Source organism: Lingula anatina, chromosome 2 (assembly GCF_051362555.1).
Source record: "Lingula anatina isolate TDL-2025a chromosome 2, LinAna3.0, whole genome shotgun sequence".
Classification (NCBI taxonomy): Eukaryota; Metazoa; Brachiopoda; class Lingulata; order Lingulida; family Lingulidae; genus Lingula; species Lingula anatina.
Genome location: NC_141768.1, coordinates 25,191,195 through 25,219,019, shown reverse-complemented (window position 1 = coordinate 25,219,019; position 27,825 = coordinate 25,191,195). Strand labels below are relative to the sequence as shown.

Here is a 27,825-nt window from a genome sequence, read left to right as displayed (position 1 = left end):
GTGAGAACAGAGCCTTACAGTGGCCAGCCCCTCTTATGTGTGTCACTTCTTCCAGAAGACGATCAGATTTTCAAGTTTACATTGACAGGTGTCAAATTTTTTTCTGTTGGAAGGCGGTCAAAATTGGAGGATGGATCAACAAAGATAATTTGGAACACTATCAGAAAATAGCTACGGATCTGCTCCTGTAATATGATATACTATCAAACAGCCTCTGTCCAATAATGGTGTAACTACAACAGAAAGGCAACAAAGTGTTTCGTAGCAGTTTATTGAGTAATGTAATGTAATATTTCTTTGTAATTAGTACATGTACTTGGAACGATTCACTGTCCAACTTGCAATCATGTTTGATACACATTGAAGCGCAGCATGTTTGTATAATATATATGTGATAAAAAAGCACAAACCTAAAGTTTATTCAGATTTCTGCAAAAGACAAAAAAGAGTACTCTTTACAATTATTACATTTTATCTTATTATTACAGGGATATCATTCTCAAACAATCGTTTTTTTATTGTGCATTTACAATTTATTTTTTTTTCATTCTGTATTTTAAACACCTTCATCTATTTACAAAATGTGTTAAATATCGAGTACAATGATTCTTTATTTATATTATAGCTGTAATTAAAAATATAAAATATTGATAATATACTGATAATATAGTATCAATCAATATATACAAAGAAAACACTGTAAAGTGCCAAACTTTGATACATGAGACTGTGGCTGGTTTCCCCTGCCTAAAAGCAGGGGGTTTGGGGAGTAAGAAAGAACTGCCCCAAGACCAGAAAACATCTGCTCTGAACCAGGTTCTATGCCATTTCTCAAATTTGTAAAAATTTTACATTAATTTTACAGAAAAAGGACCCCTTTTGATGTTTCTAGCTACAGTCCTGCTTCAGTTGGTTCAATGTTAACACAAACTGCAAAGTTTTATGTAAAATATACAGGTGATTTACAATAACTACATACAAGTAATAAGTCACATAAGAGATAATGTCTTACAGGGGTATGAAACAATTCAAAATGTGGATTCCCACTTATTTGTGTACTCTCCAAATCCCTCATTAGACTTCACTTTTGGAGTTTTCTTTTTTTTCTCAGTGGAATTTGACTTTTTCTTTTTCAACTTTTTCTTCTTTTTCTTAGGTGTTACTGAATCCTGACTTGATTGGGGTACATAGGCTCTGATGCTACCATCATCTGGTGAATGATATGAAGTCTCGCCACCAAATGGCTGACGATTGTTGTCTTCGTGATCTGGTTCTATATCATTGTAACTTGGCCTACTGGCTCCCTCAAAATCCTGCTCGTCATGCACAAAAAATTCCTCACCTGCTCCTTTTTTTCCTTTGTCTAAATTGCTCATATTCCATGCCTCTCCCAGCTCAAAATGCACTGGGTCTGAAGGACTTGGTGCCACTTTTCTTTTGGGTTTCAGTTTCCAAGAATTCTCTGTATGGGTTTTAGAGTCTTCCAATATGGGAATATGTGCGTCTATTTCACTTGAAGCCAGAGAAGTTCGCCTCTTGCCATACTGAACAGCACCATCATCTGAGATAACAGTAAATGTAGTACTTGATGCACTTCCTGGGCGAAGATTTTCCAACTCTGGAACATTCACAGATTCCAGTGAACTACCTATGTTCTCTTTGAAACTTGTTGGTGATTGTGGTTTCTCGTATTCTAGGAAACATCTTGGTGGATGTGGTTTTTCTTGACAGTTTGGAGGATTATTCTCTGGAGCTACAAGGTTTGGCTCATATTGGGATGGTTTATGGGTGGCAATAGAGAGCCTGCCTGATTTTGGTGGTAAATCATATTGATTTTCTCTTCTTGTAACTACATCTGAACTATTTGGACGCGTGGCAGATGGATAGCTTGGCAGTGGGTCACTGTCACCATTTTGGCTTGCTTCTGTCCCTTCTATATCAATATCCTCAATGGTTTCATCAGACTTGCAGTCATTTTCTTGAGGTTCCACATGACTAAGGGAACGGTCACCTTGACCTGTTTTCACAGGCTGGCTGCTGAGAGGGATGGTAGAGCTGTCAAGTGCTGGTTTATGCTCTATTTCATCTGTGACAGTCTTTGTCTTTGTACCAGGAATCTCTTTTCCATAGATGCTTTGCAATATTGTTTTACTGCCATGGGATAATTCATGGAGATGTCCTTGGTCTATTGACCACATCTCCCCCTGTCTGTTTTCGATTTTATTTGAAAGAGCTTCAGCCAGTTTTTCACTAGCTGCTTCTATGCTTGATTTTGCTTCTCCCTGTGGTGCATCATCCTCCAAGGAGGTATCTGCAGATTTCTCATCATTTCCCCCTTGTTTGTGTTTGTCGAGCATCTTAGGCATTTGACGAAGAGGAGGTAGAATGGCAGTACGATTAGGCTGAGAAATGTTGGTTATGTTAATAGGTCCACTGAAAACTACTGTTTGGCCTATTGAAGATCCACTTTTGCTTGGTCTAGACATTGTAACTGGGTCTGTCTGTGTTTTCTGTCTCCCAGGACTTTGGCTTTCTTGCCTGTAGGTGGCTCTCTGCCAAGACTCATCTTCCACAAAATGCTTTTCTTTTTGAAGGGAAATTTGTGATCCCATCCGAGAAGGACTGCCAGCTTCATCAGCTCCATATCTATCAGCATAAACAGAGTGTTTTGGTTTAGAAAGAAGGTGTTTGTAACCCTCAGCACTACTGTCTGGAGCTCTTAGACTAAGGTAGCTTTTGTTGACATCACCGTCATCAGTCTGCAGAGGGATGCCTTTACCACCTGGAGGATTTTTCAGCTTTGGTAATGTGAATTGGGGTCTTGGAGGTGGATTTGGTGCCACACTGAAAATAAGAAAAATAATTTTATCATGAATTTTGATGACATCTTGTTTAACTATCATCAGTACATTTTCTCTTGCATGCTTCATCATACCGTACACAAGACCTGAGATCACAGTGTAACACCCATGTACTGCTTTATTTTGCTGAGGAAAAATGGAAAAACAGTGATAATAAAAAGTTCCCATTGCAACACTTTGATTGACACATCATTATATCTGATGGACTGGGACATACCTCTATCATGGTGGTGTTTATAATGTAGCCAGGCAAGGGGGCCTCCAGTACATTATACACACAGCAAGAATGTACACTTATCTTTTTCTCTGTGTATGTATATACATTAAGATGCAATTATGCATGTCCTGCATATGCATATGTATATTCTAGAGAGTGCATGTGTGTGTGTATATAATTAGTACGTACAGTACTAGTATATACCCGGTAGTTACATACTGTAAAGTAATAGTAACATATGCATGTGCCTGTGAGTGTGTCAGTGTATATGTCAAAAGAGGAAGTAGACTACAACTCAACAACAAAAGAAGGAAGGCAGTGATTAAGGCCCATAACTACTTTTAGTCTATGTAAAATGATCCAACTCTCTGGGGACTCATGCTGAGTGCAATCAGCTTAACTGAAGTCCCAACAAAGCTGGATCATTCTACATGAAGACGAAGATAAAGATGAAAAATACTCACTCTTTGATATAGCTATAATCACCGCTAGGGAACATGCTCTGAAATAAATACCAATAATTGATTTTGAGTAAAAACTAAATATGTGTGCATGCTCTCAATATAGTAAAAGAAATTTATGTCTGCCATATATACATTTTTACAGCTTGAGCACATTTGGATTAATCAAAATGATAATTATGGATAACTAAATTTTAAGTGCCCTTCAATTAATATTAAATTTGTTGCATTTAAAGATAAATAAATATAAACATAAATGAAAAAACAAATAAAAAAACAAAGAAAGATAAATAGATGAATAAATAAGTATATTTGTGATCTTTTTACATTAACATCATATCCAGTGTCCCCTTCAGATGGAGTGAATGTGGTTTCACGCTTTAGTTTGAAGCTGGGTTTCTTGCATTTCTTCAATGTTTTCCTAAAATAATGAAATTATACTTAACCTTCATCCTTTGATGTGAACTCTTAATTAGGAAATAATTTTAAATGAAAACATTTGATTAGATACAAAACCTGTCAAGGGTATATACCTCCTTAGCCAAAATTTGCTAAAATGCCTTTATATAATACCAGTTGTTGTAAATTTTTCATATTATATAATGTACATGGATTTTATTTGGTCTGCATATTCTCTGCCAAAAATAAGAAAGGCAAATATATTTTGATACCCCTACCCCATTGTTGCATAATATGGCAACCAGCATGCAATGCCCTAACCCCATAGTTCTGTGACGTCACAATCAGTTGTGCATACTTGATACTAAATTTTGAGGCAATGTTAGGTCATCCCATTGTTGTGATGCCAAGAGAAAATTGGTTTTATCTATTTTGTTATTTGCATCACATATATGCATAGAATACCTAAATGTACACTGTAAAATGACCATAAAAGAATTAATATTATTAAATATATCAACTCTGACTTTTGGACAATACTGGTCAAATTTGTTTTGCTGACCTAAAATAAGATATTTTATCAACCTGGAGTGCTTTACAAGCCATAGTCAATTATTGTATAAGATAAATCTACACAACAGCAGAGTATAAACTCACCAATAACTTAGGATCAGCAAAATAATGAGTATACCATTTACAGCTGCCAAAGTACCAACTGAAAAAAATCATTGAAATTTTTAGATTTTGAATATAAGCTACACCTTAGTCATGCAACATAACAAGCAAGGCACTGAACAAGCATTGTTTTTATATTAGTATGAAACATTAATTATATAGAGAGAGCTTGAACTCATTTGCAGCTTGAAAAAGTTTCACACTGACATTTTAAGCTATTTTTTCATGTTTAATTTTTTAGTCTTAGAGAAAATTGGTAATTTTTACATTTGTGAAATGCCATTCCATGTTAAATTTGTTTAGAAAGAAATAGAAATAAGTTTAGACATGGCCCATTTGCAAGATACAGTATTCACACAACATAATAGTATTTCATTGATGGTTTTAATTACCAATAAAGTTGATATAAAACCAATCCAGTTCAATGCAAATTATGTTATTCTTTATTGACTTCACTTGATATAACTTCTGTACACATTTTAATGGCTTTCAACTTTCCTTGTGCATAAGTTTTACACATTCCCAATGCCTGTTTAAATATTCATTATGTATAAAAAGAATAACATTTTTCACCACAAATATTTCCAGCTACTGTTGGCAACTGGGCCCAATATAGCAGAATTGCTGCAGTTGATTATACTAGTACATGTACACTGTATGTACTTACTGTCCCATATAAGATATTCTTTTAAGCCCTTAATTCATTAGATAACAAAAAAGAGGATAAAATCGACAATCAGATGGTTGTTCATACCTGCAGCCATATTCACACCCTGCTGGGGACTATAAGTACCAGTATATGTATCAGAACTATTACTGGATGGGCAGGTTGAATTGCGTACTGTGTCACCCTCTGTGGTCGTGGGTGCTTCAGTTGTCGTAGATGGTCCTGGTTCTTCATAGATGAGCAGTGGAATGGTCTTCCTAATTTGAAAAAAAGAAATACATATTGGATATACCAGATAAAGATTCAATGACCATATGAAACTAGAGGATCAATGCAGTGATACCGCCGCCAGGTATTGTACCACACAGGAAATTAATTTAATTAAGTTTATTCAGGCATACATAATGGTAGCTATGGAAATATGTGTTTCAGTGGTTTACTTTTGTTAGACTAGATAACATAAGCATTTTCTATTAATCAAGCTCCAAGTCAGAGGATGGATGCTCTCTGATGACTCATAGCCAGAGGTACATCATCTTTGCTGTCTCAGAGTCACTGCTACATGACTTATCAAAATCTATTAAGGACTCTTCCCCCAAGTCTGAATTTTTTTAGACATTTCTCACTCCAAGACTTCTATGTTGACTTCTCGCTGCCACCTTGACCTCTTAATGCCTTAACAAGGGTCCAAATAAATCACTTTTTCATAATCTAATTCCCGTCACACTTATTTCGAAAGCCAGCAGTAAACAAAGAACTAAGAGCAGGTAATTCTTGTGATGGAGGCATGAATTGTTACAAATGGCACTGGACAGTACATGTATGTAAACACAGCAACGGCATATTTACTGTTGCCAGCACTGGGGAGTTTTTTTAATGAACTGCATATGTGAATATGCAGTTCAACATAAAGTGTGTTGAAAAAACAATGGTGTTTGACATAAAAATTTTACTAATTAAAAAAAAACAGCAAGATACTCATCATTCCCTGTAGCTTGAAATTTGTACTAGAATTACACATGCAGCCAATTAAGGTAGGACTGTAGGTTAGAAATTTTTTCTTAAATTAAAGGTCTTAGCTTTTTTATTCCTGTTGCATTCATTCCGTGCATCATCAAAACATGTAATGTAATTAAGCTTGAAACACAAGTTCATTGTGTGATGTAATATTGGGATTTTTGGCACAAAGACATTTTCGGTTTCCTGATTTTCTCAGGCACCTGGACAGCTATAAACATGCTTTTAGTGATATTATAACACTTGAACAAAGTACTACAAAAGGGGTTTGGGGATTTTTCTTAAAAGACTTACTATTGATTTGATCTATAAAAATGTGATTTTAAACCCTATCTGGGTACATCCCCCCTTAAACCCTGTACAAATGAAGACATACAATATTACTGAAAGGAAAACTTCCTTTCCACCAGAAGAGCTTATCTAATACATTATCAGCCAAGTGGAAATAATATATGATCTCTTAAGATGATGTGTTACCTTGAATATTTAACCACCACTCCATTGTCCCTCACATTCAGATTTAAATAACACATCACAGGAAGGTCAGTTATATTGCCATGGTGTTGGATGGTACCATTACTGGCATTCTGAGTGATGTTCTAAAATAAAATATTCCATCTATCATCCATGTGTTACTCATGATCAAAAGTGATTCCATCTTTTTTTTTTTTTTGAGTGGGTTGAAAGCAGTAGAGTAGGGTGGGATGTGTGGCATAGGATGGGTGGGACAGGATGGGGTATGGTGGATCAGGGTGGGTTGAGCTTAGTACAGTGGAGTGGGATACATGACAAAGGATGGATAGGACAGGATGGGTATGGTGGGTCAAGGTGGGTTGAGGTATAGTAGATTAGGGTGGGATGAGTGGTATATATAAGATGGAGTCTGGTGGGTTAGGATGGGCTGAGGTATGGTAGAGTAGGGTGGGATGAGTGATATAGGATGGGTGGGACAAGAAGGAGGAGGGTGATCAGAGTGGGTTGAGATAAGATGCAGTTGTAAGGTGGGGTAAGGTGGGATGGGTGAGATGAGGTGTATTATGGTGAGTTGGATGTGCTGAAATGAGCTTGGACAAGGTGGACTGTGAGGACAGGCTGTTTTGGGAGGGTTAAGTTGGGCAGGGTGAGGCTGTGTGAGGTGACATGGGGTATGTAAAGTGGGTCAGGATGGTGTGGTTGAGGTGTTTTATGCAGTTAACAGTTTCAAGTAGTTTTCTTATACAACTATCAATACATATTACTGTATCAGCACTTCTTCAATGTTATAATTAAGTTGCCATTTTCAAATAAACTCATTAGTTCATATAAAAGGGAATTATCCTTAAAGATCAATGCATGAGCAAACTTATAGGAGAGGTTGAAAAGGCATGTGTAAAAGGCAGAGAATGGACCATAATCAATGTAATTACTAAACAAGGCAGCAAAGCTGTCAAATGTACAGACAAAAAACAGAAAATAAAGATGCAAAAAAGGTCATTTTGTCAATTTTGATGCAATAATAAATAATGCTTATAATAGCACTGAATTTTAATCATGCACAACAGGTAATATGGTCAATAACAGGAGCGGACCCAGAGATATTTTCTGACAGTATTCCAAAGTATCTATGTTGATCCATCCTCCATTTTGATGGTCTTCCAACAGAAAAAAAGATACCAGTCAATATAAACTAAATAACCTGACTGGCTTCCGGAAGACCCAGAAGATGGTCTCAATCCACCCCTTCAATAAAATTACAGTTTCAGGACCATGAGAGACCAAAGTCACATGATGAAAGTCTCAATATTTGAAAAATGATGATAGTGCATAAAATAATATTACATAATATTTAAAGACATAAAAAACAATACAACTGCTTATGTGGAAATATAGAAAATGTGCAGAGCCTCAGGCGGATGAGAGTTAAAAGTCACAAATCCAAATGTTTGAGAAAAAATTATAAAGGAAAACATAAACAAAACTAGAAAAGCACTCCGAGAGTGCAGACCTCTGCCAAGGCAGCAATTGTTGATTATTATTGATTATTGATTGATTATTGAGCCAGACCACCACTAAAAACTAATCATTGTCCTCTTTGGCCCACTTCTGACAGTTCCTGAAAATTTCAGCAAAATCAGTCCATAACTTTTGAGTTATGTTGATGACAGACAAACAGGGGTGAAAATATAACCTCCTTGGCAGAGCCTGAGGTAAATATAATTCCAATGAAGCTGCTATTCAAACTTTTAATCTTCGAGTTTGATATATATATATATATATATATATATATATATATATATATATATATATATATATATATATATATATATATATATATATATATATATCAACAAGTGTGCTTTATGTAATCTCATTTAATGGCCTATTAATTAGGCAAATGACTTTATAACTCTGAAATTAGCTAAGTGATACCCAAGGGAAATTTACAGACTGACCCTCTCAAAGGTCTTTCAGGCCCATAAGTCACATCTTAAGAAAAGCACAAAACAATAATGCACAAAATAGGAGACTACCAATTCTGATGCAATAATACATTATGTTTAACTGCACAGTTAAGATCAATTTTTAAGTACGCACAACAGGTAACACCGACGAAAATAAAAGCATAAGGCTTCACGCCCATCAGAGTTCAAGTTTATACTTTGAAAGTGCCAGAATGAGAAAAATGAAAATTTCACACAAAATTGCATAAATTCAATAATAAAAGAATTGACCAATTGACCTGGCTTTCTAATTTGAACTGCATGCCAATCCTAAAAATCATACTTGTCTGTTAAAAATAATAATAAGTAACACAGTTTTCTTTTCATAATGTTTGCAGTAGCAGTGCAAAAAGATTTTTGTCAATTTTGATTTAACATTACATAATAAATTATAGAATAATTATCACCAATTTTTGATTATTGACTATAAATAGCAAGGACATGTACAAAATTTGATTACCATTCGGCTTTATGTCCATGGGAGTTCCGAGTCCCACAATGAATATACCAAAGAGATAATGAATATTTCACTCAAATGTATAACTTCCAGAAAAAGAAGCCAATTAGACTGCTTTTCCAACTAAGGCTGCATTTTAGTCCATTGTTTCTTTTTTAAAGGTTTGACAGTCATAAGTAACACGGTTTCCCATAATGGTCATCATGGCAGCAGCACCAAATATTGTGTTTTCTTCTATTTTGATGCAACATTACATAATGCTTAACAGCATAATGACCATCAATTTTTAATAATAGAATATTAGTAACATGGACATTCAGAAAACGTGACAACCAAAGGTCTTCAGGATCATGGAACTTCAAAGTCACACCTTAAAAATGCCAATATGTGAAAAATTAAATTTTCACAAAAATCTGTTTAACTGCCAGAAAAAATTACCAAACAGACTGCATTGCCTACTGAAGCTGTATTTTAGTCCCATGTTTCTTTCCTGTAAGTTTGAGAACAGTAAGTGACATGATTTTCTTTAAATGGTCATCATGGGAGCAGTGCCCAAAATAGGGGTTTCTTCAAATTTTGATGCAATATTACATTATGTTTAACCGCATAATGACCATCAATTTTTAATCATAAAATATTAGTATCATGGATATTCAGAAAATGTGACTAGCAAAGTTCTTCAGGCACATGGAACTTGAAAGTCACATCTTAACAATGCCAAAATGTAAACAAGACAGCACTGTTCTGAAATGGGTTTATTTCCATTTTTAACACTTTTTTAACATAAAACAAAATAAACAGTTTACTGCCAATTTTATATGACCAACTAAGAAAATTGATGAGATGGGAAAAATATCAATAGAACAGTGTTAAATGTCCAATTCCCTCCATTCTGAGATTCTGAACATAGTGGATGATTGAATCTAACAAACTGCAATGATATGAGTTTATTTCCATTTTTGACACTTTATTACACAATACACGATAACAAGTTTACCATCATTTTTACATAATCAACTAACAATGTTGTAAAGATGCAGGAAATATCAAACGAACACTTTTACGTATCTTATTAGTTAAATAATGAGACTGATAACATGCCTAAGAATTGAATCAAGAGGAAATGTGAAAAAACAGCATAACTTCTAAAATAATGGCCCGATTATGCTGATTTTCGAACTCAACCTGCATTTTAGTAAGATTGACCACTCCTGTGAGTATGATGACAATTGGCCAATCTGTTTTTCTAATATTGTGTTATCAGTGTTGCATATATGTTGAAAAAAGTGAAAAAACAGCATAACTCCCCTAAAAATGGCCCGATCATGCTGATTTTCGAACTTGACCTGCAGATTATGAATATTCATCAGTTTTGTAAGTTTCAAGCCAAAAAATAAAAATGGTTTTCCACTTATCGTGTTATCGGTGCTGCATATATGCTGAAAAAAATGAAAAAACAGCATAACTTCCCTACAAGTCACCCAATCATGCTGATTTTCGAACTTGACCTGCGTATTATGAATATTCATCGGTTTTGCAGGTTTCAAGCCAAAAGATAAAACGGTTCTTCACTTATCGTGTTATCGGTGAAAGTGCACGACGGCGACGACAGACGCAGATGATGGCTATATGTACAGACACATCTGTGTCTGTACATAAAAATGGACAGACAACTGTGTTTATTATTATTTCCTCAAGCATGCAGCTGGAGGGACAGGGAGGAGTAAAGTTATACTTTCTCTCAAACCATCAAAAAGGTTCTCATAAGACCAATAAACTCACCCACACAAAGGACTGGTCAAGATATTTTAATTTATGGCAGTTGTATTCCAAGGAATACACAAGCTGCCCTTGGGGCTTGCTAGGGTCATCGCCATCTGTGGCATGCACATGTATGGATCCTATTATCCCATTGTAGTACACAGCTTTTGGTTCTTCATTTATTGTGTCGGAAATGTTCTTTCCGTCAAAAGCTAAAACATAAAAAGGACCAACTTTCAATTGACATAAACAAAATAAACTGTATGTCACATTCCATAGAGATTAGTGGTTCACCTGACCAAGATTTGAAATGCATGTGTGCATATTTTTGTGTGGTTTTGAATAAAAATTATAACTCTTTACAGCAAGCTGTGTTCCAAATCTTTTAACGTTTAAAGGAAACCAATCTTAAAATTGTTCAATTCATACCAGAGCTTAAAGTAAAGTTTTCTTTTGGTATCTTTATCATGATTCAAATACTGTTTTAGTTCTCAACTTTTATAGGTTCCCAGGAGCACACCTTAATACAGTACTTGCATACTCCTATACTTACTTTGAAATTTTGGAGGAAATAAGTTTTTATTTGGTTGTACAATTGTTATGATCACATCAAGATCGCTGCCATAGAAATCAAGATGATCATCGACCTCTTCCAAAACAGGGTCCCTGGCTCTTATTACCACCTGAAAATCAGTATTGCAGCCTATGATTGACAGAGCATTGAAACTGGTACTTAATTTTCAGTGAATTGTTAAACAACTTCAAAGCTGTGCCCATTTGAAGTAGTTCTAGCCTCTACATATACAGACAGATATATTATGTACAGACTGAATCCCTCAACATTTTCTGCATCACTACACATATATGCATACATAGATCTGTCTGAACATTCAACATCATGTGTTATAAAATAAATAATTTAAAGATGCTTGAAATGTATATATACAAGCCAAAAAAAAAAGGAAATGCAAGTTTTTGGTTTGACCACAGTGCTTCAAAATGAATGCCCAAATATGCACATGTTAGTATGGTCACAGTACTCCGTGACAAAACACGATCTCAGTCCTGCAGTAGACTACTAATAGACCTTTTTCATCTTTTGCGGAAATACGAAGTGCGCATGACAGGAACCGCGCACCACAGGGGTCATAGTGGTCCTCTGCTGTTTCCAGCATGGCAATGCTAGGTGTAGATGATGTACAAGGTGCGCATATAAAAAGGTCGTATGAAGCGTGCATTGCTTTCTGTCAAACTAAAAAGGTGACTGAAGCACAGAAATGCATAAACTGTAGGCAAGAAACAGCTATTAGGACGGAGAATCAAGCAATTAAATATTTTCTTTCTTAGTTTAAATACGATGCACTTTACAACTAGACTTCGCATAAGCGTCCGAGCCTTGGCTGTACTTTCAATAGTGATGACGAACTAAAGCTTCGGAGTTCTTTTAAATGCTTCCGATAATAAAGATATGCGAAAGAGACTCGTTATTTTTTATATATAAAATCAAAAAAGCCAGTAGACTCGTACACAGCTTTCAAGAGTGTGGACAGGTGCGCAGGCCTACGTCTTCACAATTTTGTACATAAATATATGCAAGCTGTGGCGATATCACTTCATGTACCGGCAGTGTCAATTCATTACGATATTTATGTCTTGATTGAAGGATATCTTAAGAGATTTTTAAAGTGATAAAATGAAAAGATTTTCTGCATTGTTTGACTCGTAGCTACTGTGTATACAGGTAAAACTGACACGCAGATCGTTCGTCGGTGAACTGATTAAATCGTTTGGTAGGCCTACCTGATAAGGCATCAGGTGTTACTGTTCAATTGTTCGGTAAGGCGGGCGGCCACAACTACGACCTTTCCTCTGTAATTAAAACCTTTTAAGTGTTAAATAGGTGAGACAAGTATGAAAATTTTGTCAAACTGAAACAAAAACAAAATTGTAGCAAGAGGCCAAATTATTTGATTTTTAAATGTTTTCATGCGTATTTTCATCGTTTTCAATCACAGACAATTAAATAATTCAAATAAAGTGTTTCCCACACATTCCATACTTTTCAACTATCTAAGACAGTTAGATATACGTAGGCCTACTTTAATACTAAGCATATTTGTATTACTTTACAAATACGTTGTTGGATTATGTTTATTATCCATTTTGTCTTTACCATACATGTATTATGTACGTGTAGCTTACAGAAAGGCTTTTCTGCATTTTTTGTATTTTCCAATTCTCTTGTCATTGAGTTCAGAAATAAATAACTTTTTATTTCGCCGATAACGGGTTCAACAAGAGCCGATGTACTTTCTTCTTCGTATGTCTCTGTTGATCTTGATAATATGAGCCCCGTTTGTACAAATCAGTAATACGTATACGGGACTGAATACATACTAATAAAAATTTTATTAACGTATCACGTTAAAAAAATAGAACCCACCCTGCTAAGGGTTATTAGAGACTAAAACCTGTGATGGGCCTACAACATTTAAAATGATCACTTATCAATAAAACACACACAAAAAGGATATTACATACAAAACTTTTCAAACCTTCTCTTTGTTGTTACACAAAAAGGCGTGAAAGTTCTTGAATTTTTTGTAAGTAGAATCCCCGTGTAAAACTTCACAGCTTTTACTTTCTTTTTCCATAATCTCATGCTTGAAGTCTTTTCTTAATTTTTAGGCCCCGGCCTATTTTTCATTTTTTTCTTCAAATCTTTATAATGTTTTTTTTTTCTCGCATTTTTTACCCCCGAGTTCTATTTGCCGATAGTTCGTTATATCCATTGTTTAACTAAGCATTTCTGTTTTTTATTAAAGCACTGTTGATCTCCTAATATTATAGTTTTTCTTCCCGCCTTCGAAATGTTCAGCGCAAACGCGGTGCCCTGCTTTTGATATAAACCTGCTATATTTTCCTTTCTTTCTACCATATTTTTCATTCTAACGGGTTTGTTGGGAACTTATTAAACCTCATGTGTCGATCTCGCTTACTGTTATTGAAGTAGCGGGACAAAAAGCACGTAAACCCAGCCATGGTTTTTAGCACCGCTGTAAGTGTTTCGACGTAGCAGGGCTCCCCTACCCACAATGCAATTTCAATTTCCGGAAAAGATGAAAAAGGCTAATACGGTTTAGTGATTCCAGACAATATTTTGACTTTCACACATCTCATCAGGACACAATTTTGGACAAAATCTTGCATAATTCAGTTGTCTGCAATCAATGCTAGTGGACACTGAAATCAGAAAACCAAGTTTTGGGTACTGAATTCAATTTTGACATTATGCCATGGCTGTATGATCCAGACAGGTTTCATGTCATTGGTTATTGCCATGTGCACAGTGTTATGGTTTTGGCGGGCATAAGTGGCAATTTCTTGACAAAACTTTTGGTGATTTTTCCATTCATGCATCAATACCTAACCCTATGCCCCTACTGCAGCAGCAGACAATGCCCATCCCCATACTGCAAGGATGGCACAAGCATACCAGCAGCAGGAATAGATCCAGTCTTTTTCTTTAGACCAGACATGTCTCCCATTGTACATGCCTGAAATGATCTGGGCAGATATGAGTAGGAGAAAATTGCTTACATTTACCCAGGAAATTCAATTTTGGTGGGAAAATTCCACAGAATTTCCCTTTAAACTTAAGCTTTAGTGAAATATTTTCTGGTCTTAGCATGTGCTTAAGGTTTGGTGACATTTTTTCTGTGATTTATTGGTGCATTACGGACAACATATAGCCAGAGATGGTTATTGTAGTCAACTTACATTCATATACGAGTCATTATTGCTTTGAGGTAGCTTCTTCTTCAACTGTAAAATACCAGTGTACTTGTCTATTTTAAAATAATCGCTATCCCCTCTAACAATGCTGTAGAATGTGGTTGAATTCTCATCCTTATCCACTGCCTCAATTTCTGTCACACTACTGTTTACATCCTGAAAATAATTAATTAAGTTTTCAAAAATTTTTACTTTACTTATTTTCTTCATTTTATATAAGCAATATGACTTGTAGTAATAAGTTAGAGAGAAAGAAAACGGCAGTTGCAGTTGCTTTGAAAAATGTGTTTGTGGATTTTGTGCAACAACAATACGAAGAAGATAAGGTCCATATACACATGACAGATATGAGTGCAAACTGATGAACTCCACAGTTTAGAGATACTACTGTGCATGCGTTCAGGTGTCAGAATCAGAATCCAGTGCAACCATGATTTAATTACAGCTTTGGAAGAAACTTGCTCGCTCTGCTAGTTAATTACACTGCGAGTATCAGGGCACAGACCGTGATCACTAGATACCGCCAATGGATTTTTGGATTTTTCATGTGAACGGTGCCTAAATCAGAAATTATGACAAAGAAGTAATAGTATGATTTAACTCTTTAGCAAAACCCACTGAATGCAAGAATTTTTTTAAAAACTGGAAAATTAAATTTGATTCCACAAATAAATCCAATCTATAGTCAATATACTGCCATTTACATTTATACATGTTAAATATGTGCAGGTTATAAAATATTCATATCTTTATTTCATTTTTTTACTCAAGACAGCACCTGTGTATATGCATCTGTACATAAAATCTGTTTATCTACACATGCATGAGTGCTTGCATGAGTTTACATGTGTATATGACACATAGAACAGTGTACATAACTGAGGTCAGTTACTCACTGCATCTGCTGATAAAGTCACCATTTGCTGACTGTCATTGAAGACCGGCTTCTGGTTGCTTATTTTTATGACTAAAGTGGTGGTCCCTGTCTTTCTGTTCTTTATAGCATTGTCAGTGGCCACAACTGTCAATGATACTGTGGGCTTGTCATACTCCAAGAACTTGTCCTTAAGAATTAAAATAGATCCAGATTCTGTAAAATAAAATATATCTGAAACGAAAGAAAATACATGATTATTGTACAGTATTTTTAACAAAATGCATACTGTAAGAGAAATCTATTCATTTCTTAATGAATGGTTCCTTAATTACACACACACACACACACACACACACACACACACACACACACACACACACACACACACACATATATACTTATTATTCAAAAACTGTTGTTTATTTTCTAATAACAAAATTACATGGGTACATGAATTACTAATAATTACTAAATGAATTACAAAAAAATTAAATATATTAAATTTTAGTGTATTAACTAGTATTAGTAACAATTCAAATAAATTTCAGTTGTAACTATAACTTCTAAATCGAATTACCATAAACCAAAAATTTGTAGGTCACAACTCCATTTCCACTGGCCACAGAACTGATGCACCTTTCCTGATTATCATCATCTGTTGCCTTGAGAGTCATATTTGAACGTATGAGATCAATATCATTGTGCACCTCTATTCTGTCCAGTGTGAAGCTGTAAACTGACTGGTTAAACACTGGAGGATAGGCATTTTCTGAGGTCACACTGATTACAACCTGGAAATGACCAACATGATGGGAAAATATTTCAAGATCAAAATAAAGTATGCAACATTTTACTGCATGCATATAAACACTCATAAAATTCTAAATTATTATTACAATAACCATGTTTATGAAATGATACATATATGGGTTGATTCCATGAAATTATATTTACCAAATTACATCTCTTGCAACTATTATACATCTTATATTAGTATTCCCAAAAACTGACACTACTATAAACCTGAATGCTCTTTTTCAGGAAGCTTACAAATGTCAGGGGCGGATTTAGGCCGTCTTCTGGGTCTTCCAGAAGACGGTCAGATTTTCAAGTTTACATTGACGGGTATCCAATTTTTAATGTTGGAAGACGGTCAAAATTGGAGGATGAATCAACAAAGATAATTTGGAAGACTGTCAGTATATAGCTCTGGATCCGCCCCTGAATGTCTTTTTAACTTTAAAAAAAAAGATGTAATCACACACTTATACATGCATATATGGCATAAGTTTCCAAAAATATAAAATATTCAAACAAAAAAAATAATAAAAATATGCTCACTTCAGCTGCAGAAGTATATTTTCCATCTGTTGCAGAGACAGTGAAAGTCACATTACCATAGATGCAAGCTGACCCTGCCCTGGTTATGAGACCAGTCGAAGAATTGATGACAAAGGAGACTAGAAATGAAATATATCAATTTATTACAACATTCACTTTAATATCAAATAATACCAGTATGTTGTGTAAAGAGTTTTAGTTTATACTTTAACTGAAATAATAACAAACCCAGTCTGTGATGTAGTATGTGATGTATCTAATATACAGACAGTACTGGTATGTACGTAAGACTTGCATGTATCTGATGCCCTGTATGATACAATGGAAGTAAATAAGGGATTGTAATACACTGTGGTATTTGTATGTGAGATGAGACTTGCCTGTATCTAAAACACTCCATGTAAAATGAGTCCAAATTGCCATGATCACATATACAGTACGCTGTCTGGTATCCCTTAGCAAAATTTTTTGGCTTCTGATATTTGTGAATTGAGACTTGCCTGACTTAGATATACTGTATCTGTATTGCAACTTACCTGTTTCTGATATACTGTACATGGATTGAAACTTGGCTGTATCTGATCGATATACTGTATCTGAAGGTCAACTTACCTGTATCTGATATACTGTATGTGACGTAAGACTGGCTGTCCATGTCTTCAGCATATACACTGTCAATTCTGTATCCTGCTTTTGCTGCTGCTGGCACTGTAAACCCATAGTGTGTCTGGTTAAAGATGGGAGCATTATCATTGATGTCCACCAGTGTCAAAGCAAACTCCATCTGAGCCACATTTACACCATCACTTGCATAAACTGTGATGTTAAAAAAGTGTTCCAAGTCATTTTCATAATCAAATGTGTTGTTGGTCATAGTCAGCTCCCCTGTTACACCTGAAGTTGTAAATACAAAAGGAACATCAATTCCCTTGTTTATTAAAATTCTAATTATTCAAGTGTTTTAGCAATTTTTCATTTAATCCGTTACACTTCCCAAACTATATTAACACAATGTACATATATATCACGTGTGTGTGTGTGTGTGTGTGTGTGTGTGTATGTGTGTGTGTGTGTGTGGATCTCGAGGGGGGGTATGTACATACAGTACCAGACAGGTGCTTTTTTCAAGGGTGGAACACCCCCAGCCTCTCTCTTAAATACATGTACTGTACAACCACCTACTGCTGGTCTAGGTCTAGGTATCAATTTTGTTCATGGTTAAAAAAAGAGTCTTGCATCATCTTTTTAAGTGTGCCAGCTAGTATACCAGATAGCAAATCAGAAACAACTGTTACAATATTTACCATCAATAACAAAACCCCTTCCTACAGCGACTGTATCCAGGAAATATGTCACTTCTCCTTGTGTAGTGTCATTGTCAAAACTGTCAACAACCAGAAGCTACAACAACAATAACAACATCAATAATAGCAACAACAATAAAAATAATATTAATAATGCAATTCAAATTGTTTTATTGAAAAATAATAAAACCAAAAAGACAAAAAGAATACAATTATCTTATTTCTAAAAAGTTATATTCATGAATTGATATTATACTAAGACATTCATTTTTAACATAAAACACTAGCTGAGCTCTTTCTGCAGCTGAAGTATCATTCTTTGAAAGAACTCAATTTTACAGGATAATTTTAATTATTCAAATATCTCTACACATTTTTTCAGTTACATTTTTCAATATAAAAGTTGTTTCCAAATATTATTTTGTACAATAATTCCAACTTCTCCTTACTGTTAAGATCTATATATGTAATTGCCATACTTTTCAAAATTAAAACAGATGCATTTATAATTTGATGTAAGAAATAAGCAAATGCAGAAATGAGAAACTGGTCTGATCTGGTCTGCTCCAGCATACCTAGCACATACCACATGTTAATGAAGACAGTCCCAGTTCAGGAATAGAGTTCTTCATGGATTACGCTAAATAATATCGAGGCTTCATGCATCTGGGAGAAATAAAAAGTGACTCAAGGGTAACCTAAATACCCAGTGGGACTCTCTGTGAAGCTCCACTTTTCACCGCCCTTTAAGTTGCTTCCAGGAGATAAGGAAGGCATCACTTTTATTGTCGACAAATCAGTTTTCCATGTTGGTGAATAGCTCACATGTGTTTGTCAGATTTTGACAGCGCATGGTATTTGGCGGCAAGAAGTCTGGGCAGTCGATCCTGCAGATCTTTTGATTTAATGACGGTAGTAAATGTAGGATCTTGCGGTACTGACTTCAAGAATGTTTCCCCATCTGCACGTATATTTCAATCGAATTTGAAAATAAATTACTTTTTCTTTCCAAACTTTTTATCACTAGCAAATGCTATTTATGATCTAAGTGTTTGTGTTTTATGACATATCCAACCTACTATGCTTTCATCTGTTGTATTCTCTTTCAGTTCAATGTGAGATCCATTACAACTAACACAGAAGATCACCGGAGCTATGTCATTGATGTCTTGGATTTCCAGAGATACATTTTTGCTGCTGCTCCTGTTCCCACCATCAATGGCCTTAATGGGTAAAATATCAAAACAAAAAATGTCTAATCCATATGTCTGACTAGTCAAGCAAAGTGTACATGAATACAAACATCAAACAAACAATTAAGAACTGATTCAAACAAATGAAATGGAAGAAGAAAAAATTCTGTAAATATCAGCAATTTTCATGTCAAAACCAGGAATGGCTTATCATATAAATGTATACATATGATACAAAACAGGGTCAACCTATTTGATTCAGAGTTTGCATGAATACGAATGACTACAAGCAGAGTAACTTTTTATCATTGCAGTTATCAAAACATATATTATTCTTTTAACCCAGTTTCTCTGCTGTATCACTCCCATTTTCAAATCTAATGTGATTGACTGGCATAATTTGTCATCCAGATCTGACTGTTAAGTTTGAAAACTTACCAACACAGTGAACATCACCTTAGGATTATCCATACTGTCTCTGTCAAATGGTTTGATGACTTCCACCACTCCAGTGGTTGAATTGATGCTGAAGTGACCTATAAAAGATTTATAGACATGTGGGAGCTAACTTATCTCTTTCAACATAACTGGAAATTTAATTAATGGAAACCATAGCATGACATGCCATGATAACAACAATTAAACTTTGTTGAAGGAAAATCAATTTCAGCCCAGTCCAACACATAAAACTCATAGTGAAACTTGAATATTATTTCTTTAGTATTCTCAAAGACTGAATGTTGCTGCTAAAAAGTATGGAGTAGGAAATCCTGCCTTTTCTCTACCAAGCCTACTATTAAATCACAGTCTGAACTACTATACCTGGAGGATACTGTACACTGATATTGTATCTTATAACTTGATTGAGTCCAGTGTCTGTATCTTCAGCTGTGACAGAGCCTATGTGCCCAGTGTAAGTCTCATTCACATCCACATTCACATTTATGCTTAGACTAGTGAATACTGGAGAATTGTCATTGATGTCCTTTATATTAACTTGTACCTAATATATGTAATAAAAAAGTGAATAAGTAAAGGTAGGCCTAGGAAAATGTTACCCTTTATTAACAAGAACTTAGTAGTGAAAATTTAGACAGCAATGCTCACAATCATGCTGCCTTTACAAAAAAGGAAAGCAAGAAAAAAAGAAAGGAAAGAATGAATGAAGTAGATTTAAAGATGTTTTTTATAACTCAAAGGCAGAAAAATATTATTTAAAATTTCAACAGTGTTCACTTAAACTATTTCATTAAATGAAGATCAATGAAATACTTTGTAAGTTTGACTTAAATCATGATTGCTGATATTTCTATGAAAATCTGCTTTCATTTTGAATATGCATATGTCTTAGTTTGACAGCCACCAAAATTCAGTCAAACCAGAAATATGATTTGGAGAACAATATTAAAATACCAAAATTCGGCAGCAAGACTTTTAAAAAATTTAATATAATGATTTTTATTTTAATGTACATACAACTAACCCCTTATTGATACTGAGAAACAAACCCATCATTTTTTAATTTAAATATGTGGAATTGACAGTAGGACTCACTAAATTTTATCATATTCAGACTGATCATGTAAGATAATTGGCAAGCAAGTGACACATGAAAAAAAAAATTAGACAGCAATGCTGACAATCATATATATACTATTAAATCACAGTCCCAATGGAGATAAGTGCAAATCCTATGCTAGACAAGTTAATATAATTGAAAATATCCAACACATGGAAAAATAAACTTAAAAATGAGAAAAAGTTATAAAATCATAATGAATAGAACAGTTTATTTCATAATATACTGCACTTGCCTCTGCTGTACTTCTTGGTTTATCAGGAACATAGAAAGATACAATGCACGACAAAGTCTTGCCATCCCAAGTGCTTTTGAGAAAGTTATCCAGTTCTTCTCTATCCAGTGACCCATTCCTCAAACCAATTTCTCCTGTTGTGGAATTTATCACCAAGAACGGTGCATCTTGGGGACAAGAGAGAGTAAAAATGCATTTTTCTTCCTCACTAGACTTGTTGTAAGTTAAACTTATCACTGGCCATGGATAATGCTGTTCCTCTGTTATACTGCTGACATAACTTCGGTTGTTTAGTTTACAAGGTGTCTCTTCGCTTTGACCAAAAAATGTTATTGCTGCAAATCCTGAGAGAGGTTTGGAACCATTATCTTTTGCCATCACTGTGAGCACACGATTGTTTGTGTCTAATTGTATATCAATATTCTTAATAGATGAAATTATTCCAGAGTTTGAAACATCAAAGAATTGCCTCAAGGTATTATTTGGGTAATTGGGAAAAGAGTATGTAATATCACCATTTTCTTTTGAGTCTCTATCAAAAGCCATCATGGGTATTACAAGTCTGCCTTCATCTGGTAATGATAGAGCTATGTTTTGAATCAAAAACACAGGTGGATTGTCATTAATATCCTTGATGGTGATCATCACCTCCATTGTGTCATTGCAACTACCACTGCTCTGACAGGATTTGCCATTGTCCCTGGCATACACAGTGAGTCGGATAAAATTAGGGTTCCCATCTTCGAAGTCAAATGATTGATCCAATGTAATATTCCCTGTAGTATTATCGATAGAAAATCTAGATTTGTCATGGTCACCTAGCCAGTAAGTAACAGTGCCATTTTCCCCTGCATCAGGATCTGTTGCATGTACTTGAGTGAGTGGGCCTGTATAGTTCTCCGACACATCCACATGTATGTTCTTGCCAAATTCTGGAGAATTATCATTGACATCACTGACAATGACTGTGACTGTGGCAGTGGATGAATGACATGTATGTGATGTGGAACAGTCTGAACTTGAATCTTCCGCAATAACTAGAAACTCAATTCTGTCATTCTGAAGTCCCTCTCGATCTAGAGTCCTGTAAATCCAAATTACACCAGAAGTAAATGGGCGTTTCATGATAAATTTTTTATTGCTGTCATTTTCAATATGGTAGGTAAGTGGTAAAATATTGATGTCCCTGTCTGTGGCTGAAACTTGACCAATGGATTTGTCCAAAGAATGGTCTTCTGATACATAAAATGTATAGTTTGTCACATTAAATTCAGGGGCGTTGTCATTTACATCAACCAATGTTATGTTAACTGTTGCTGTGTCATTGTATGTCCCATCTGATGCAGAAATCATGACTATGTAAAAACCAGTCTCTTCCCTGTCCAATTTCCCACTCGTGTACATTTTCCCTGTTGTGTTGTCAATTTGAAAGGCATCTGTTCCATTTAGTAGTTCATAGTATATCAAAGCATTTGATCCAATATCCTTGTCTGGTGCATTAATGGGCATCTGCAAAAGTAATACATTTACGTAGATAACACAGAAACATATACAGGTAATAGATGGACGTATAATTAAATAATCAAATGGTTTTCTTTTCTCAAAATCTTGTGCCTATAAATACAAGAAGAAACCAAACACATAAAAGATTATTTTATAAAGCAAAAAAAAAAAAAAAATATGCATATTCTATACAAGCAAATTATTTGTATAATTGATCATATTAAAGACAAAAATATTCAAAATATAATTTTAAAAGTCCATAATGCAAAAGGTTGGCCCTTTTTTTTTCCAAATAATATCACTCAGTCATTTGCATTCTTAAACATCAGTCTTATTGTAAACAAGTGTATATGAAATATTTCTACCTGAAACTGCACTTCAGCGCTAGTCGTGTTTTCACTCACACGACCTTCATAAGTTTGAGATGTGAAAACAGGTGGGTTGTCATTAACATCAGTGATAGTGATGTTTACAATGGCTATAACCTGGAAATGGAGATTTAAAATTTTTTAAACAGATGTCATTACAAATGGTGGTTGTTGTACATTGTGTTCTCCACCAAACTTAATACACATTATAGAAAATACAATCACAGATTCCCAAATACTGGGTACTAACATAAGCCTCTACTGCAAAATGAGACCAAAAGTTCTCTCACTTTCAAAATTGGTGGATAGCAGTAAATTACAGATCTTATCTTGTCATTTAGCCTTAATTAAATGTTTGACATGGGAACATGCATGTCTAATAAAATATAGATCATTTAAACAAGAATGAAAAAAAAAAACATCTAGAGATATACATTTTAAATTGAACAAGCTTAATTAAACTAATGGAAACTGTGGTTGCAGAATGTGAGAAAATTGTCAAGTAGAGGATTGAATCTATGTATGCCTGCAGACCTGTTTGGCTATGCCACAGGTAAATTTTTTTTTTTTTAAATGCAAAATGTACACTATGTACTCATAAAATTAAGCCAGCACTTAGACTGGGTTCCCATGCCTAGATTGATCTAACAGGATCGGTCCATCTCTAAGGGGTTTCTCATTAAATTGCTTTCAGCTTAAATGGCATGTCTACTGAAGCTGCTAAACAATAGTTAGTTACCCCCTAGCAGCTTTAGTAGGCAAGACAGACATTTAAGCCTCTAAGTAGATAGCAATTTAGCGAGAATATCCTCTGAGTCTGAGATAGATTGATCCACAGTTAGTACAATAAGGGAATGGTCCCTTACAGTAAACAAAAAGACTGGTCAAGTGCAGGATATGCTCTTCATGTACACGATCTCTTACATCAATCTTTTTCTTGCATTTTATACCAGTTACACTTCTTATTCTGAAACCTACAGCACTTTATAAAATTAAAGCTCCTCTGGCCTCATATCAATATAAAGGGAGGTGCATATAAAGCTGTAAGAGGGCACTGTGATCTCCCAGTGATAAAAAATTTACTCCCCGTGTACACTCACCGCTGCTTGGCAACTGTCTAGACCTTGTTCTAAAGCCATTACGTAGACTATGTAGTTGTCATCTTGTTCCCGGTCAAATGTTTGGTTTGTATAAATGAAACCCTGAAAAAGAAGTGGGTTAATTCTTTTTTATGAAAAAGATAATCATAACTACATACTGAAAATATCATCAATAAGTCAAGATAAATAACTGTTAACCCCATAAAGTGCTGCACAGAAATTATTATTTATTCACTTATATACATTAAAACTTATGAAAAAATTCTTATTCCTTTTTTTATTTAAAAGAAATCATGCAGCGTTAAATTTGTGAACAAAAATTTAGTCAAATTAAGATTTGTTATAGCAAAAATTTACTATGATTTAACCTAGATGCTTTACATTCTGATATTTTGATTAGTATAGCAATTTTTTTGGCTTTTGAAAATAATATTAAACATCACATGTTAACTAAGAAGAAATAAAATTTTGCCAATAAGTTTTGCAGTTTTAAAATATCAAAATTCAAAATAGTTTATGTTCCTATGAAGATGGAAGAAAATAAAATGAAATACTTACTGTTGTCTCATTAATAAAGAACATCAGCTCTTCTTGCTTTGCAGTCACTTGAAACTTGAAGTCAGAATAATTTGCTTGAGTTGCCTCATCGGTGACTAAGAATAAAGAGCTGCTGTAATTTCCTTCTAGTAAGAAAGCTGTGGTAGTGTTATACAAGTTAACTACACTAGGATCATATTTCAAAACAGTCACCCTTATTGTAGCATTTGCTGTGAATACCCCATCAGTAGCTTCGATCATAAACTCAAGGTAGGAATCATTTTCGGACTTAAAACGCTTCTCTTTAAGAAGTTTTTTGTAGCTTATTTGACCATCCGTGTACAGTGCTCCAGTTTTTTCATTAACCAAAAACAGTCCACTAACTGACATCCCACCAGATACCTCATCCTCAACATCTCTTAGGGAATATGTTATGTCTGTTGTATCCCTGTCAGTGGCTGTGGTTAAATTTATCAATGTATAGTACCTGGCGCCATCTGGAACAGTAAAGTGATATATGCTTTCACCAAACTCTGGAGGTTCATCGTTCACATTAATGACATGCACTGTAGCAGGTACGATGTAGTTGCTCTGACCCAGTGACAGATTGAGGCTGAAGTGAAGGCTTGAGCTCTGCTCGTAATCCAACCCTTCTGACAGCCAAAGGTGTGTCAAATTTGCACTAATACCAGCAGGTGCTCCAACAAGTCCTATATTTCTCAATGCAGGAACACTAATATTCCCAAACGGTATATCATACACATTTTCTGTTATGTCGATCGCAAATTCATCATTAAGAAATAGGACATCCACTAAAGTGCTACTATATTTGGGGGGTATTCCCAAGTCTCTAGCTTCCACTGTTACCTGTGCTGTGTATGCTATGAGATCATTCAAATCAGGCAGGGCACTCGCTATATCTAGCCTTCTATTGGTGTAAAGCCACCCAGCACTGTTAATGCCAAAGATTGTGAAGGGGTTCGAGGTAATTGTGTACTCTATATTTGAGTTATTCCCAAGATCACCATCTTTAGCTTCTAAAGTTAAAATGACAGTGTTTTCATAAGCACCATTATGAAGGACAGCAGAATAAGAGTCCTCGGTGAACTGGGGTACATGGTCATTTACATCAATTACGTTGATTGATATTGAAACTGTGATGGTTCCAAATGGTACCAAAGAGGCCTGAACCTTCATCTCATAGACATCTTGAATCCTGGCATCCAATCTTGTGTTGAGATGCAAGCTGTTTTCAGAGGCATTGTACAACAATCCTGGTATTTCTGGATCTGAGGTCACTGAGCAAGATCCACCATATGTGTTCAGGTTTCCACATAAGTTTTGCAGTACCCAGTTATTTTCTGTGTCATTTTCAGCAGCTGCCACCTGCCATGAGTCAGCAGAAATGAGAACCCTAGCCCTAGTTGTGGTGACATGGATCCCATCTGTGACGGATATGGAGAAGTAGACAAAATGAAACGGAGCTTGAAGCTGCAGTGGAAAAGAGCTCATGGTCTGCAATTGTCCACAGTGAGAGATTTGGAAATACTCTGCACCAAGGTCATCAAGGCTGAACTCCAGTGTTGAACCAACAGTGTCTGGGTCACTGGCATTGATATTGAAAATTGTCATATTTGGAAGTGATGAATTGCTGACAATTCCAAAGAAATGGGCCTCATTCTGAAACAGAGGGATTTCATCATTGGTGTCTGACACGTGAACACGTATTGGTAATGTCCAGGTTGTGTACCCTGTCACTGCAGTTAACATTAGGTCATAGTCTTCCTTTGATTCAAAGTCTAATGATCTTTGCAACATCAAGTTCTTATCAACACCCAGTCCAAAAGTAGAGTCCATTCCAGCAATGCTGCATGTTCCATTAAGTAAGAATTCCTGGCTGCATAAATTGGAATGTACAATACTTTCATTTGGAGTACCTTCAGAAACTTCAATTTTCAACTCGTTTGCTACAATGTGGATTTTAAGTGATGCATGGGATGTCCATATCCCATCTGTTACCTGGACTGTTAAATTGACTGTGTGAACAACACTATCTGAGAAGTTCAGAGATGACGAACTAAACACTTGACCATAGTTATTTATCAGGAAGTTCTCACTGTCACTGCCAAGCAATTTGTATGTGATATTCTGATTCTGGTCTGGATCCTCTGCTGTGACGGTGGTTAGAAGTGTATGTGGGTTTATCTCCCCCATAACAGTAACACTGTACTGCTGCTGAAGAAAAACTGGCCACTTATTATTGACATCAAGTACATGGACTGTGACAGTGATGTTCATTTCAATGGTATCAAAGACAACATTCAGTAATAATGTTAAAATGGTGCTAGCTTCATAATCCAAACTTGAAACAAGTATAAGGTCATCTCCATGCACTGCAAATGTCTCTGTTGGGTCAATGACACTGCAGCTGGCATAACCATAAGCTGATATATTTCCACACAAGTTAGGAACCACAATATTGCCCACTGTTTGGTTCTCTGGTATGTGGTATTCTAGATCTGAAGCATACACAAGGACATGGACCATGGCTTCATTAGAATGGAGACCATCAGAAACATTCACTTTGCCTTCGATAACTTGAAGTGCCTTTTGCATTAAAGTCATGTCCATTTTTGTCTGAAGCTCTCCACAGTTGGTCACCCAGAAATACTGGTCTCCTTCTATGATGGTATAAACAAGATTGGCATTGTCACTTAAATCGCTGTCAGATGCACTAACTGTAGCAATAGTAGTATTTGCTGGAGTTGTGTTCCTAACCACTCCAGTATACTTATCCTGATCAAACGCAGGGCTGTCCTCATTAACGTCAACCACCTGTACGACAATAGGGACTGTTATAAAAGAGGCAAGCCCATATGTGCAATTCAGCAGTAGATGCTCTTCTTGCATGGACTCATAATCCAACCTATATAAAAAAATCTTATCTGCAGACATTCTCAATTCACTGAGAAATTGATAACTGGCATTAACATGTACA

The 27,825-nt window shown here is 35.3% G+C and overlaps 2 protein-coding genes across 2 annotated transcripts in view; both read right to left on the bottom strand.

Annotated features, from left to right (window-relative positions):
- Positions 1-259: 259 nt before the first annotated feature.
- Positions 260-27,770, bottom strand: LOC106163341 (protocadherin Fat 4). Its single transcript, XM_087005285.1, has 21 exons — positions 24,849-27,770; positions 24,291-24,392; positions 23,188-23,307; positions 21,320-22,828; positions 20,328-20,508; positions 19,944-20,041; positions 19,392-19,535; positions 18,313-18,409; positions 17,621-17,902; positions 17,009-17,127; positions 16,245-16,458; positions 15,687-15,898; positions 14,776-14,946; positions 11,549-11,678; positions 11,017-11,207; positions 6,775-6,896; positions 5,368-5,537; positions 4,596-4,653; positions 3,867-3,960; positions 3,543-3,580; positions 260-2,844 (listed from the first exon to the last, which is right to left on the bottom strand). The coding sequence occupies exons 1-21, from the start codon at positions 27,735-27,737 to the stop codon at positions 1,029-1,031; spliced, it is 8,757 nt and encodes a 2,918-aa protein (XP_086861411.1). The 5' UTR covers positions 27,738-27,770; the 3' UTR covers positions 260-1,028.
- LOC147763494 (uncharacterized) overlaps positions 27,742-27,825 on the bottom strand; it is a 31,765-nt gene continuing 31,681 nt past the window's right edge. Inside the window, exon 6 of the mRNA XM_087003195.1 lies at positions 27,742-27,753. Coding sequence (XP_086859321.1) covers positions 27,742-27,753 — 12 coding nt within the window. The remainder of the gene's footprint in view (positions 27,754-27,825) is intronic.